Source organism: Ictalurus punctatus, chromosome 16 (genome assembly GCF_001660625.3).
Source record: "Ictalurus punctatus breed USDA103 chromosome 16, Coco_2.0, whole genome shotgun sequence".
NCBI lineage: Eukaryota > Metazoa > Chordata > Actinopteri > Siluriformes > Ictaluridae > Ictalurus > Ictalurus punctatus.
The window spans coordinates 21,379,413-21,392,670 of NC_030431.2; the positions used below are offsets into that span (position 1 = coordinate 21,379,413).

The 13,258-nt window shown below is 41.6% G+C and overlaps 1 protein-coding gene across 1 annotated transcript in view; it reads left to right on the forward strand.

Moving 5' to 3' along the window:
- The first annotated feature begins 3,912 nt into the window (after window positions 1-3,912).
- ggt5b (gamma-glutamyltransferase 5b) overlaps window positions 3,913-13,258 on the forward strand; it is a 28,687-nt gene continuing 19,341 nt past the window's right edge. The window contains exon 1 of the mRNA XM_017489716.3: window positions 3,913-4,161. Coding sequence (XP_017345205.1) covers window positions 3,977-4,161 — 185 coding nt within the window. The 5' untranslated portion in view covers window positions 3,913-3,976. The remainder of the gene's footprint in view (window positions 4,162-13,258) is intronic.

Sequence of the window (13,258 nt, forward strand, 5' to 3'; positions counted from 1 at the left end):
AACCGAATCAAACCCATGAAACAACCACGAGGAACAAACGGCTCTGTACTGAATTAACACTTAATACTAAATAGGAGTGGGGTAATCAATGGTGAAACAGCTGTGATCAATGATAACACGTGGACTACTGATCGGAAGGTCATGAGTTCACCACCAAGCTGCCACGGCTGGGCCCTTGAGCAAGGCCCTTAACCCTTGCTCAGTTCAATTAAAAAAAAATGAGATAAATGTAAGTCGCTCTGGATAAGGGCGTCTGCCAAATGTATGGAATGTATAATGTATAACAGGGAGACATGACCTAAACCATAAGAAATACATGTGTAAAACGTAAACAAAGTCAATGTCACTGAACCCGTAAGTTCAGTGACAGTACGCCTCGGGCTGCAGAGCACGCTGCTTGCTCCCACGCTCTATGTGAGGGGAACTCTCTGACAGTTACAGTTACTAGATTAGATTAGGTTACTAGATTAGATACAGTTACTAGTTAAATCCAATCGGGCTGTATGTACTAGAGGTTACCTTAATAGCCAGTGGATGGACTCCATAGGCTGTTTTCTCTGTCAGATGAGCAGACTCCACACCTTAAAAAGCTTTCTGTAGAAGACTGGCAACTTGAGAGTGTGAATCTTACAGGGGTCCATTCAAAAAATGACTTATTAAGTCCTTCCATGATCTTTAATATACCACATGCAACCGTTCTCATGTTAGAAACAGTAGGTCCATAAAGAAGTCTTTGTAAAAACTGAAGATGAAAAGCTGCTGTACTACTTTGCAAAAGAATGAGCGCTTGTCCATCTTCTTCTCTTGCCAAGTACAATACGAACAAGGGCAGTCTTTATTTCTTTTAAGAAACTTGAAGGAGGGTCCAATCATTCCTGATTGTGCCACAGCACTAAATTATTAACTATTAAAACTCTCCCCTATATGACAAATTTGGTATCCTCCAATTCCATTTTTATAAATGGCCCTTCACCTTTTCAAGTCCCCACTAATAATTTTTGATTGCATTGGCCTCATCTTCCAAAAAAACTCCTAAATACTTGAAGCCCCCTCTTCCCCAGAATAGACCGTCTGGAAGTTTTGGTTTCTCACCCAACCAGTTCCCAAACTATAACGCCTCGCTCTTCTTCCAGTTCCCTTTGGCCGAGGACAGGGAACTAAAACTTTCTAGTAAATTTAATAAGGTATCTACATCACTTCCTTTTTTTTTATCATGACTATGACATCATCAGCATATGCTGATACTTGAATGTTGGTTTATACAACTTGGTATGCGTAGATCATGAATTTTTTTCTTATCTGTTGTAACAAAGGTTCTATGGCTAAGTAATACAGCATTCCAGACAATGAACTACCTTGTCGTACCCCCCTAAGAACTTTAAAAGAAGAGCACCATTTATCTTTAGTACCCTCTCAACATCATTATAGAGAACCATGACCTTATTAATGAAATATTTGCAAAAACCAATAAACTTTTCATAAATAATGATACTCCACTCGGTCAAATGCTTTCTCTTGATCTATGGAAATCAATCCAAAGTTGCTAAACATTTTGGAGGTATCTATTATGTCCTGGACTAAAGAGATTGTCCTGAGAAGCACACAATAGGTCTGGACTGGATGAATAATCTGACTCAGCACTTCAGCAGTTCTATTTGCTAAAGCGTTAGTGAGTAGCTCATAATTACTGCAAAGAAGTGAGACAGGGTGCCAATTTTTTATGTCTGTTTTTTTCATAAGGAGGGTGAGTACAGCACTTCAACAACTTACCGGCAGTAACACCCCAGTTAGGCTTTCATTAAGCACCTAAAGCACATCCTCTCCTACCACTTCCCAAACGGAAATCCGCTGATTCCAGATGCCTTTAAAGGCTCCATACTTTGGATAGCCTTATAAAGTTCTTTCATACTCACAGCACCTTTGAGGCCAACGTTGGCTTCCTCTGTCAGCTGGGGAAGGTTTTCATAAAAAGCATTGTCAATGCTCACTTCTATACAGATTTTTATAAAACCCCACTTCTCTCTTTCTGATACCTGCTGGGTCAGAAAGTACTCCAGTCTCTCAATGTAAGTCATAAATGAACCTATGAATGAACCCCCTGTGCTTTGATTTCCAGTAGATCCAACAATTGATTATTTTTTTTTGCAGAAAAGATTTCTAAATATTCCCCCCCCCCCCCCCCCCCCCCCCATCCCCCCCATTATATTATATTAGTGAGACATTATATTAGTGAGACTGAACCAGTGTTTTTAACAAGTGTTAAGTTTTTACATAATGGATTTTCGTATATGGCTTGCTGGCTGTGCTGCTGAGAAAATTAAGCAGCACGGTGGTGACACGACCAACTCTGAGCCTGCCCAGGCCGACAGGTATAGGTGAAGAGCCCAAGCCTATACCCCGAGTAGCAGCGGCATGATGCCAGCGCCGCTCGCACCTGCTTTACCCCAGCCAGTGGTGCCTGCCACCCTTCAGTGAAGAGGAGGTAGACAGGCGCCTGTCAAATCATGTTTGTCTTGGGAAATACCCGACCCGTGATTTTAATGGGAGATAGTGTCTGGTATAATAGAGAGTGGCTTGAATACTCCAGCTCAACTTTCTGCTCTGTATGTAGGAAACTTAGCATTGGATCAAATGCAAAATCTGACAGAGTTTTCACTCATAACGACTATTCAAACTGGAAACACGCAAATGACAACACTAAAAGATTTCGGAAGCATGAATCTCGTAAGGAACATGTAAAATGTTTTTGTGGAAGACCAACCCCCCCTGAGCAATTAGTAAAGAATACAGAAGGAAGCAGAATGGAATGAGATGCTTCTCAGGAAGTTCAACACAAAATCTAGGAGGCTACAACTCTAGATAAATATTAATGGCTCTATAATATAATAATATTTATGGCCCTGACTGCCATGCCAGTTTTATGTGGGTTCATGATCGACCTGATTGCAGTGCCAGTGTTATATGCTGTCTTTGTGCATTATATGTAGAGGGATTAAAATGCCCCCCTAGTTATGTCATCCTGGCGCCAGGCCTGCCTGAATGGGACACACACTCACACACACTCACACACACACACACACACACACATACGCATGCACGCACACACACATACGCATGCACGCACACATACATTCACACTTAGGGGTACTTTATCTGAGCGCATCCACCTACTGGCATGTTTTTTGGGACCTCGGATGAAACTGGAGAACCTGGAGAAAACCCATCGAGACACAGAGAGAACATTCTGATTGAAAATGGAACCCTAGAGCTGTGAGGTGGCAATGCTGCCTGCTACAACAACAACAACAATAATAATAATAATAATAACAATAATAATAGAGTACTTTTTCGGAGCTGCCTCTACGCTACTTGATTTAAAAAGCTTGTGGCGGTACCACTATGTTAACTGGAGTTCAAATGGAAGCTCAAATCATCTTTCATCTTCTACAAATGGTCTTTTATAAGTGTACACCAAATTTAATTTAGCTACAGTATAACACACCTAACGGCTTGACTGGCCAATCAGAATCAAGCATTCTACAGCACCAGAGCAATGGTCTCTATTTACAGGGTTGTATTATCCAGGTTATGATCCTCTTATAACCTGTAGATTAGGGACACTGACTCCTACCCATATATACCCTTATTATATTACATCACAGTACATCATTGGTGTATATCACATCAGATATTTCACATTGTATAACTTTTAGATTTACAGAAACAAAATGAAAACATGAATCTAGTTGCCTCTAATAGTAAACTTTATCATGCATTTGAAAGATTCTGAACGTGTTTTTACTTTATAACGGCTTTCAGTTTTAAAATGTCGCGAACGCTCTATCCACCTCTGGCGGGGAGGGGAGCGGCTTAAACTCCCATACGGATTAAACTCTCACTCGCGCGCGCGCGCCGCCACTTAAAACTCGCGCATTTCTTCCTCTGCTGTACTTCTCACTGTTTGAGTGCGTGAGTGATGTCGATGTCGAAGTCGAAGCCGAGGCTCGCGTGTGTCGTGTGCTTGGCGCTCGTGTGCGCGGTGGCGCTCATCAGCGTGTGCGCGCTGCTGCTCGTGCGGATGCACCGGGGCTGCGAGGAGAACGGAAAGTTTTTGCACGCTGCAGTCGCCGCTGACTCTCTCACGTGCTCTGACATCGGCAGGTAACGGAAACGAAAGGCAAATGGAATGTGAGCGCGAGGAACGGAACGCGCAGCGGCGTTCTGTGCCAAGCGCTCAGATTCCAGCACATAAATCCTGCGCGTGCATTATCGGATTGAGATATTTTATAGCCTAATACTTATTATTATTATTATTATTATTATTATTATTATTATTATTATTATTATTACTCATTATTGTTTTATTATGCATAGAGATTATATATAGCACTGGTTAATGTGGGGTCCGGGGACCATCTGTGGTACTTGAAGAATAGCAAGGGTGACCATGTTTTTATATGTTTGTTTGTTTGTTTGTTTAATATAGTGCTCTAAAGTACAACAGACTATTACCAATGTTGTTATATTTATTATTGAGGTCTTATCGTTATTGACTGGCCAATTGAATTGTTTCAACCCAAACTTCACAAATAACTCACAAATTATTAGTAATGCCACCTTGGATTTAATGTGTTCTGTTTGTGGAAATTTCAGGAATAAAAAACTACACATTTATATGATGAGCGTAATATTTGAATAGCCAGATTATGTTCGAAATGGGTGCAAAAGATTTGAGAACCCCTGATTTATAGGTTCTCACAGTCTTATAATGATATCTTCATGTTCTCTGTTTAAAAAAACAACAACATTCTCAGTCAATATGCTCATTTAAAGTAAATGTTTGATCACCTGAAGAACAACGTCGAGTTAACTTACAGTGTTCATACATGTCCAGCTGGAGAGAACACAACACAGCAGATGATATTTCAGTACTGGGAATTTTGACGGATTTTAACTCTTACAGTGCTGAAGTAACATTTATAGTGATGTGCTGAATTACAGAGTAACAGCAATGAACTTGTTTAATAAATACAGGTAGAAATGTTCATAGTTTGAACAGTTTCATGTATTACTTTTGATCATGTCTGAATGTATCTCCCAAAATAGGGATGAAGTGAAATAACTTGCTTCTAATTCTGTGTCTTGTGTCATGTCAACATCAACCAGGGCTTATTTAAATGACAAGCTGTCAAAATGATTGTGTTCAGTCTGTGCTCACGCTTCTTTATTCAGCACCAGCTAGTGAGAGAACAGCAAAAATCAGGTCTTGTAAATGTATTGTACCAGGGGACTAGGCAGTGATGAAAAGTCCATGTGAAACCAAAACAAAATTGTCAGCAGATAGGGGTTTTCCAATTCTCTTTATACAATGCTAGAGGAAAAATTCACAGGTAACTGTTCATTCATCTTAAAACATTCACTCATTCATCTTCAGTCACCGCTTTATACTAGTGAGGGTGGGGATGAATCCGGAGTCTATCCTGGGAACAATATGGGGGCACACCCTGAATGGGACATCAGTTCATCTCAGCTCACCACACATTGGCATCACACCTGGTGGCAGTTTAGCACAGACAATCTTACCACCAGCTGGTTTTTGGGAGGTGCAGCAAACCAAATGGCCCGGAAGAAACCCACACGGACATGGGGAGAGCATGTGAATCTCTACAAAGACAGTAAACCAAACTCAGGATCAAACCAGAGGTGTGAAGTGGCAACATTAACCACTCCACACCCATCTTATAACATTACTTACAAAAAAAAAATTTGTTACATCAACTGAAGTTCAGTATCAAATGGCAACATAGAAATTCTTTGAGAAATAGAGCTGCCATCTTTATTTACTCTGCAGTTCAGGTTTGTCAGTTCACAATGTGAAATATCATGCAGAAAAAGCCTGTTTTGTACTTTTTTCAGATGAAACCTCAGACTTTCAGCGACCACTGAATGGTCTCATGCGCAATGGGCCCAACGATATGATATTGGCTGCTTCTTCCATAAGCCCCAACAGTCTCCATAGAGACTGGAGGGGATGCCCAGACCGAACCTCATCTTGCTCAATCTTGATAGGATTCCTCGACGCATGTTGGGGACAGACACACCTTCATTGTATTCGAATCCCATATAACCCCTATAAAAGTCACTCTTGACTGGAGAAGCAACTTTCCCTGAGGTTCAACCTGAGCCCCAAGCTCCTCACATGGGTGAGAACAACATCTTGATGTAGAATTTTCAAGTCGTTCCGGGTAGTTTAGCACACAGATGCCCTGGAGTTGCAAAGGAGCCATGCACTTTGTCACAAAGGATCCATGCACTTTGTGATGGTGCGAGGCGATAAAGCTAGACTGAAACAAAGAACCAATATTGATACACGTTGCCTCCAAATGCGAAACTCAGGAAGTTCTTGTGACTGGGCAATGTTATACATGTCTTTTTTAGATCTATCGTCACAAACCAATCCTCAAACTGAGTCTGTGAAATGATATGTTTGAGCGCCAACCTCCTGAACCCGTATGTTCAGATGACGTAGATCTAAAATTGTCCGCATACTCCGGCTTTTCTGCAGACCAAGAAATAATGGCTGCAAAACCACAATCCCTCAGAGAAGAGCTACATGTTCTATGGCCCCTTTGTCCAAGAGAGACCTACTACCTGGGCTAACATCAGGCTCTGTCTGGTGATGACTACTATGGTGGAATGGGGAGGTCGAGCTATGAACTGGACCTGGTACACCTTTTCTATGGAGGATAGAACCCATAGAGACACATTTGGCAGTAGGTTCCAGTAGTTGACAATAACTTTCCACATTCCTGAGGGAAAGCATCAGATTTTCTTTGCCCTGTGACAGCTCGCGGAACAGAGAAACTGAAGACATGGGATGACAATGGCTAGGGGAGCCCTGTGGTAACACTGGGGGCTAGCTGCCCTAACAACCTCTTATCTCCTGATACCTCCCTCAGCGGCTCCTCAGGACCACTTTTTTTTTGCCTTTTCAGCATTGATTATCATTTTAAATCAGTCCTACTAGCAGGCTACGACTGTGGCCCCCTGGTCCCCCTGGCTTTCTGCCCCTGGCTTTCTTCATCTTCTGTGACTCCCTCACAGTTCAGCCAGTCTGCCACACTGCCATTGTATGCTGAGACCCACAAGCAAGACCCACTGCCGAATAGGCTTCGCCCACCAATGCCGAAGTGGTCTAACATAGCCTGGATGGCTAAATTGGCTCCCCTGATTTTACTGCCACCACTGGAGAGAGGTGGGTCGCAAGCGCTTCCTCCACCTTCAGCATAGCTTTACTGTTTATTTTTATAAAACCCTACTTTAATCCCATGTCGCAGAATTATAAACACAGCTTTCCACAGAAGCGTGACACTTCAAGGTGCTCTTCCGGGAAAAAAGGGGAGTTTTCTGCGGTTTGAGGAAGTGCTCTCCTTCTCCCTAACTTCCCTCTCTGGCCGCTTGTAGTCAGAGAGGGTGGGTTGACTCTCCAAAAGTGGAGCTGAGAAGTGAAAGAGGCAAGAGCAGAGTTGCTTCATTGTGGCCTTTTTTGGTAAATAAATAAATGCATTTATATATATATATATATATATATAAATATATGTGGCAGCATGCTCCACTCCCATAGAGGGATGTACTGGCTCCCCCCTCTGGCTCCTTGGAGTCAGAGAGGGCGGGTTGATGCGAGCTACATATTCCTTTTTTTCTTTTAAACCCAGAAGCTATTTTATTGGATGCAGAGGAAAGACAGAGATAGAGCAGCGCTTGTCTCAGATTCCCCCTCCAGATCCATAACGGACACCCAGGATCTGAGCCGGCTGGTTGCCATGACAGCGGCAGGCCCAGAGTCCTGAGGTTCCGAAAGCCATCTCGCTTCAGCTGAGAAGTGAGAGAGCCAGAGTGGAGCCGCACTGTAGCGCTTCACTCTCCTACACTTCACACAGAAAGTGTCCCCACCTCCCCTTGTAAGAGAAAGGAGTAACACTTCCTGTCAAAAAGTTTCTAGGTGTGCTCACACGAACAGCCTGTGGTTCACAGGTGCCATTTTTATAGTCATGTCACGGACATAAATTTCACATCCCCTGACCAATCTCTCTCAAGCAGGGACAGTAGAATCATTCCCAGTACTACATACCGGTGAGCACTGAATACACTTCAAGCCCACTTCAAGCACTTTTATTAAATTTACCTGACTGCTTCAGCAGGACAGTTTTACCTGATGTCTTCAGTCGAAGTGACGGCAGCTGTCAGGGGCAGGGAAGATTGCAATTAAAATAAAAATGCACCAATTACAACAAAGAATCATGAGTTTGACAAAAAAAGTAGTTTAGAGACTTCTGAAGCAGCAAAACAAGTGGGTATCCCGAGGGTATATAATAATATTCATCCTTAAAAGTCGTTATATGCAAACAGCAATGGGGGAGTGTATGGCCCCGAATACACCACTGTGTATGTGTGTGTGTGTGTGTTTGAGAGAGAGAGAGAGAAATTTTAGCAGGCAGCATCCCATACTATAGAAAGCGATAGCGTCATACTAAGCTTAAAACACTAACATTTACTTAATGCATGAGCAAAAATCATGAGCAAAAATCACATTGAATTGATCTTACATCATTGAATTATGTATCTTTCATCTCAAAATATAAAATAATTCCACAATTCCCCCCTTTGGATGACCCTAAAGTCATCCATTAAAGTAAGCTTAAACTTTCTGTACTATTTGGCAATACTATAACCACTGGCCAGGTGATTATCCATCTACATATCCAATAATAAGGACAGGTCTTACTCTTCTATCCACGTGCCACATGAAGGAGAGTAATAATGTCCCATTAAATGTAGGCATTAGACCTATTAAGAGGAGTCTACATAACTGTAGTTTCTGTTACCTGAGCCTGTTTCAGGCAGGCAGCAATAGCGAATCATGACATAAGAGGATGACAAGAAACACCATGAAGCACAGAATTTCACAGCCATATTGCCACCAGGAACCTAGCCAGGCACCTAACCAATCACTGTTATCTTATACCGAGTCAAATCTATGGTAGGTACCACCTTGTTGTGCTAGGACATAATAAAACAATCCAATTTTGTTGTTAGCACTTTTCCAAATTGCACAAAATGTCTCTCATGAGGGTTGAAAATCTAAATCGCAAAGCCAAGAGCAGTCTAGAGCCTGGATTATGCTTGCATTTTACTACACATACACAAGTTCAGGATACAAGCCACTGTATCCTGCAGTATAGCACCATGTGACTCTGTGTCCACAGCTGACTAAACAAACTAACATTTTGACTCAAACTGCACGTTTATGTATTATTCTAGGCAGCTATTGAGTACTAACACAAGCCAGATTTATCTATCATGGTTAGTGTTTGAATTTTAAAACCTCTCTTGTAGCCTTCAGAACTACCAAAAGATCTGTCTTGTGTATCCAATTTCGGGATCGTCTTAAAAACATTTGATTGGAAGGTCATGGTTTTTGATTTGAGTCTGAAAGGAAGAGACAGAGCTTGTCAGAGCTGCAGAGAGAGGCAGAAAGGCGCATGAAAATGTGAAATATTTTACCGTTTGAGTTGAAAACCAGATAGACAGGGTGTTTTGGTTCTGATACGTGTGATAGATACCCAGATACATAAGCTATTCAGGCTTGAATGTGAACAATGCTGCTTGTGTTGCACTGCTTCTGCATGAGCCCAGAAAGTCATGTACCAAGTATAAACCAGGCCTAGAAAACACACTCAGGTAATCAACAGAGTTTCAGAAGAAGTTGAGAATACAATCCGAGGGAATACAATTAAAAATGAACAAAAACACAGTGGAATATTATTCAGCTCCACTTTGGGTAGAGAGCAAATGAGCTGCTGGGAAAACAAATTTTAGGTAATTGTGAACTCTGGTGAAAGATGGAGTGTTTGGAGTTTGCAGTGTGACCATTAACCATTATCCTTTTCTTAAAATCACCATGCAAACTGGGGTAGACCCAAGTACCCATGCTGAAATTGGTTAATCTGTGGCCTGTGTACAAAGTCCCAAGATACTGTTGGAGCTAAAAAGTAGTAGATGTACAGTGGATTCAGATCAAGTATTCAGACCCCTTTACTTATTGCATACTTTATTGTGTTGTGGATTTGATTTAGCTGATTTGATGATCAATCTACACTTAATCGCCCATAATGATGAAGTGAAAAAAAAACCCCAACATTTTTAGCAATCGTTTTTATCAAAAATTAATTAAAAATCAAATACTGAAATTTCTTATTCATAGAAGTATTCAGACTCTTTGCTGTGGTACTCTAAATTATGGTCAGGTACTGTATAAATAGAATTCCGAATATGGCCCTGGGGGTCTGTAAATAATTAGCAGAATCGACTCGGTAGACTTATTTTTTCTGGCTACATTTGTTATATTAGTATAAAGAACTTCAAAACAGTTGAATTTCTGATTAGGTTTTTGTGTAACGCTTCGATTGTAATTAGAAATAAGTCTGAAACCTCCTCTGCTGCCAGTCAGACGAGGCTGATGTATATAACTGTATCCAGGAGGACTAGCTTCATTTAGTACAATGCACTCATTTGGTTTAATCCATATTTCTGTTAAACACATTATATTAAACTCCTGATCGGTGATGTTTTCATGAACTATAAGTGCTTTAGACATAAGATATATTTAACAGTCTTTGCTTCAGATCAACGGTGCTGGCTGTACATTCAGTATGATCTAATTTTATGTTAATTAGGTTACTAAAACAAACTTTCTGAAAATTTCGACATTTTTTCATCTGATTAAAGTATTGGCATACTGTGTATGGGTGTGCTAGTAAAATGTATTTCTATCTTAACTAATGATTAAAGTATTGGCACAACTGTGTAATCGGAATCAGCAGTCTAAGGGGAGGTTACCACACCATGTTTTTGAGTTGGGCTGCCATTATATGCAAGTACACAGGAGTTTGACACGCATTCATTACAAATCAGTCACTCTCAATACACACAATTACAAGTGCACAATCTCAACAACATCACGAGGTCAGTGAGCAGCTTGAGGATAACAGCGTAACAATAGAGAACACACCTAGATAGTCAAACATGCACACTCAGTGGGAGAGAGCTAGATGAGAGCTTTAGGTTTTTCTCGAAGGTTGGGAGATTATTAGAGACTAGCTTCGTACCCAAATCACAGTGTTTTTCACTACAAAAGAGCGGCAAAATCATTTCCAACACTAAACAACTGCTAGTCTGGAGCCGAGGGACCTGTTATATTATCGCTGGATTTTAAAGATACCTGACCAGCATTGGATGGGATTTTTTGTTTTGGAAGTAAAGGAGATATGCCAATGAATCAATGGAAATATACACTTTACTGGCAACTGCAGTGGACTAATTAAAAGCTACACTGCCTATACTAATGCTAACAAGCCTTCTTCTATGCAGCTACATATTTACAATGAACAAAAAAAACCCAAAGTGTATTCTAAAAGCTGAAGTAAAGCTCATAACATTCCCTGTGGTTGGTTATGATATTTGATATATAACGTTGTGTTAGCTGATGGCGTAATTGTTTGGCTCCTAAAAAGCAGGGCACACCAACAGGTATAAGGAAAAGCTGATAGGTCTAATAAAGTGTTAATTCATGAATAATTCTGCTTAAGAGATTAGACTCACTCAAGCACAACTACAAATAAAAAGAGAAGAATCTGTGTTCTTAACGTGAACTGTTCTCGAATGTCCCCCCTCTCCCAAACATAGAGAAGTCTCAATCAGCCATGACATGCTTCATGTCTGACATGGCTTTGGTGTCGAGTTGTTCAGACTTGTGTTCAGACTCTCACACAGACTTCATGGTTACTAACATTGTATGACTCAGAAAGGTAAGCTGATTACCAGGGCCCATTTTTTTCTTTTGTCTGGAAACACCTGGCAAAACTTCAGCCAGTGATGTACATTATTTTGTCTTGTCCTTTACCTTATATAGTTATGCAGGTGCCAATATTGATGACACTTTATTCTACTTGTCCTCCCTGAACACATTCAGCATGTCTGAACAGCGCTGCAGACACAACTCATCCACAGCTGCTTTGCTGAAAAATAAGTGTTACTTACTTTGATTACATCATCATGGACAATTTGGTGGTGCCAGGGTTAGAATTTCAGTAATGTCAAGGACAATGCTTTCAGGGCTGTTCCTAACTTTTGCAGGTGTTTTATTAGAGACTTCAGCAGCACCATAACTGCCCTTCTCGAGTCACTTAGAGTGTCACTTACACCAGTCAGCAATAACATTAAAACCACCTGCCTAATATTGTGTAGGACCCCTTGTGCTGCCAAAAGAGCTCTGCCCTGTCAAGGCATGGACTTGCTGTGTTATCTGGCACCAAGACATTAGCAGCAGATCCTTCAAGTCCTGTAAGTTGCGAGGTGGGGCCTCCATGGACTGGACTAGTTTGTCCCACACATCCCACAGATGCTCGGATCGGATTGAGATCTGGAGAATTTGGAGGCCAAGTCAACACTTTGAATTCTTTGTCATGTTCCTCAAACCATTCCTGACCATTGCAAACCATTGCAATGTGTCAGGGTGCGTTATCCAGCTGAAAGAGGCCAATACCGTTGCCATGAAGGGGTGTACTTGGTCTGGAACAATGTTTATGTAGGTGGTACGTTTCAAAGTAACATCCACATGTATGCCAGGACCCAAGGTTTCCCAGCAGAACATTGCCCAGAGCATCACTCTTCCTCCACTAGTGTGCCTCCACACATTGCCCACTTCCCATAATGCATCCTGGTGTCATCTCTTCACCAGGTAAGGTGCACACGCACCCGACTGTCCACATGATGTAAAAGAAAACATGACTCATCAGAACAGACCACTTTCTTCCATTGCTCCAAGGTCCAGTTCTGATGCTCACATGCCCATTAGAGGCACTTTCAGTGGTCAGCATGGACACTCTGACCGGTCTGTGGCTACGCAGCCCAATATGCAGCAATCTGCAATGCACTATGTGTTCTGACACCTTTCAGAACATCATAGCAAGCATGAACCTTTTCAGCAATTTGTGCTACTTTAGCTGTTCTGTTGGATTGGACCAGACAGGCTAGCCTTCACTCCCCACGTGCATCAGTGAGCCTTGGGTGCCCATGAGCCTGTTGCTGGTTCACTGGTTGTCCTTCCTTGTATCACTTGTAGTAGGTACTAACTACTGCTCTGCCATTTTGGAGATGCTCTGACCCAATCGTCTAGCCATCACAATTTGGCCCTTCC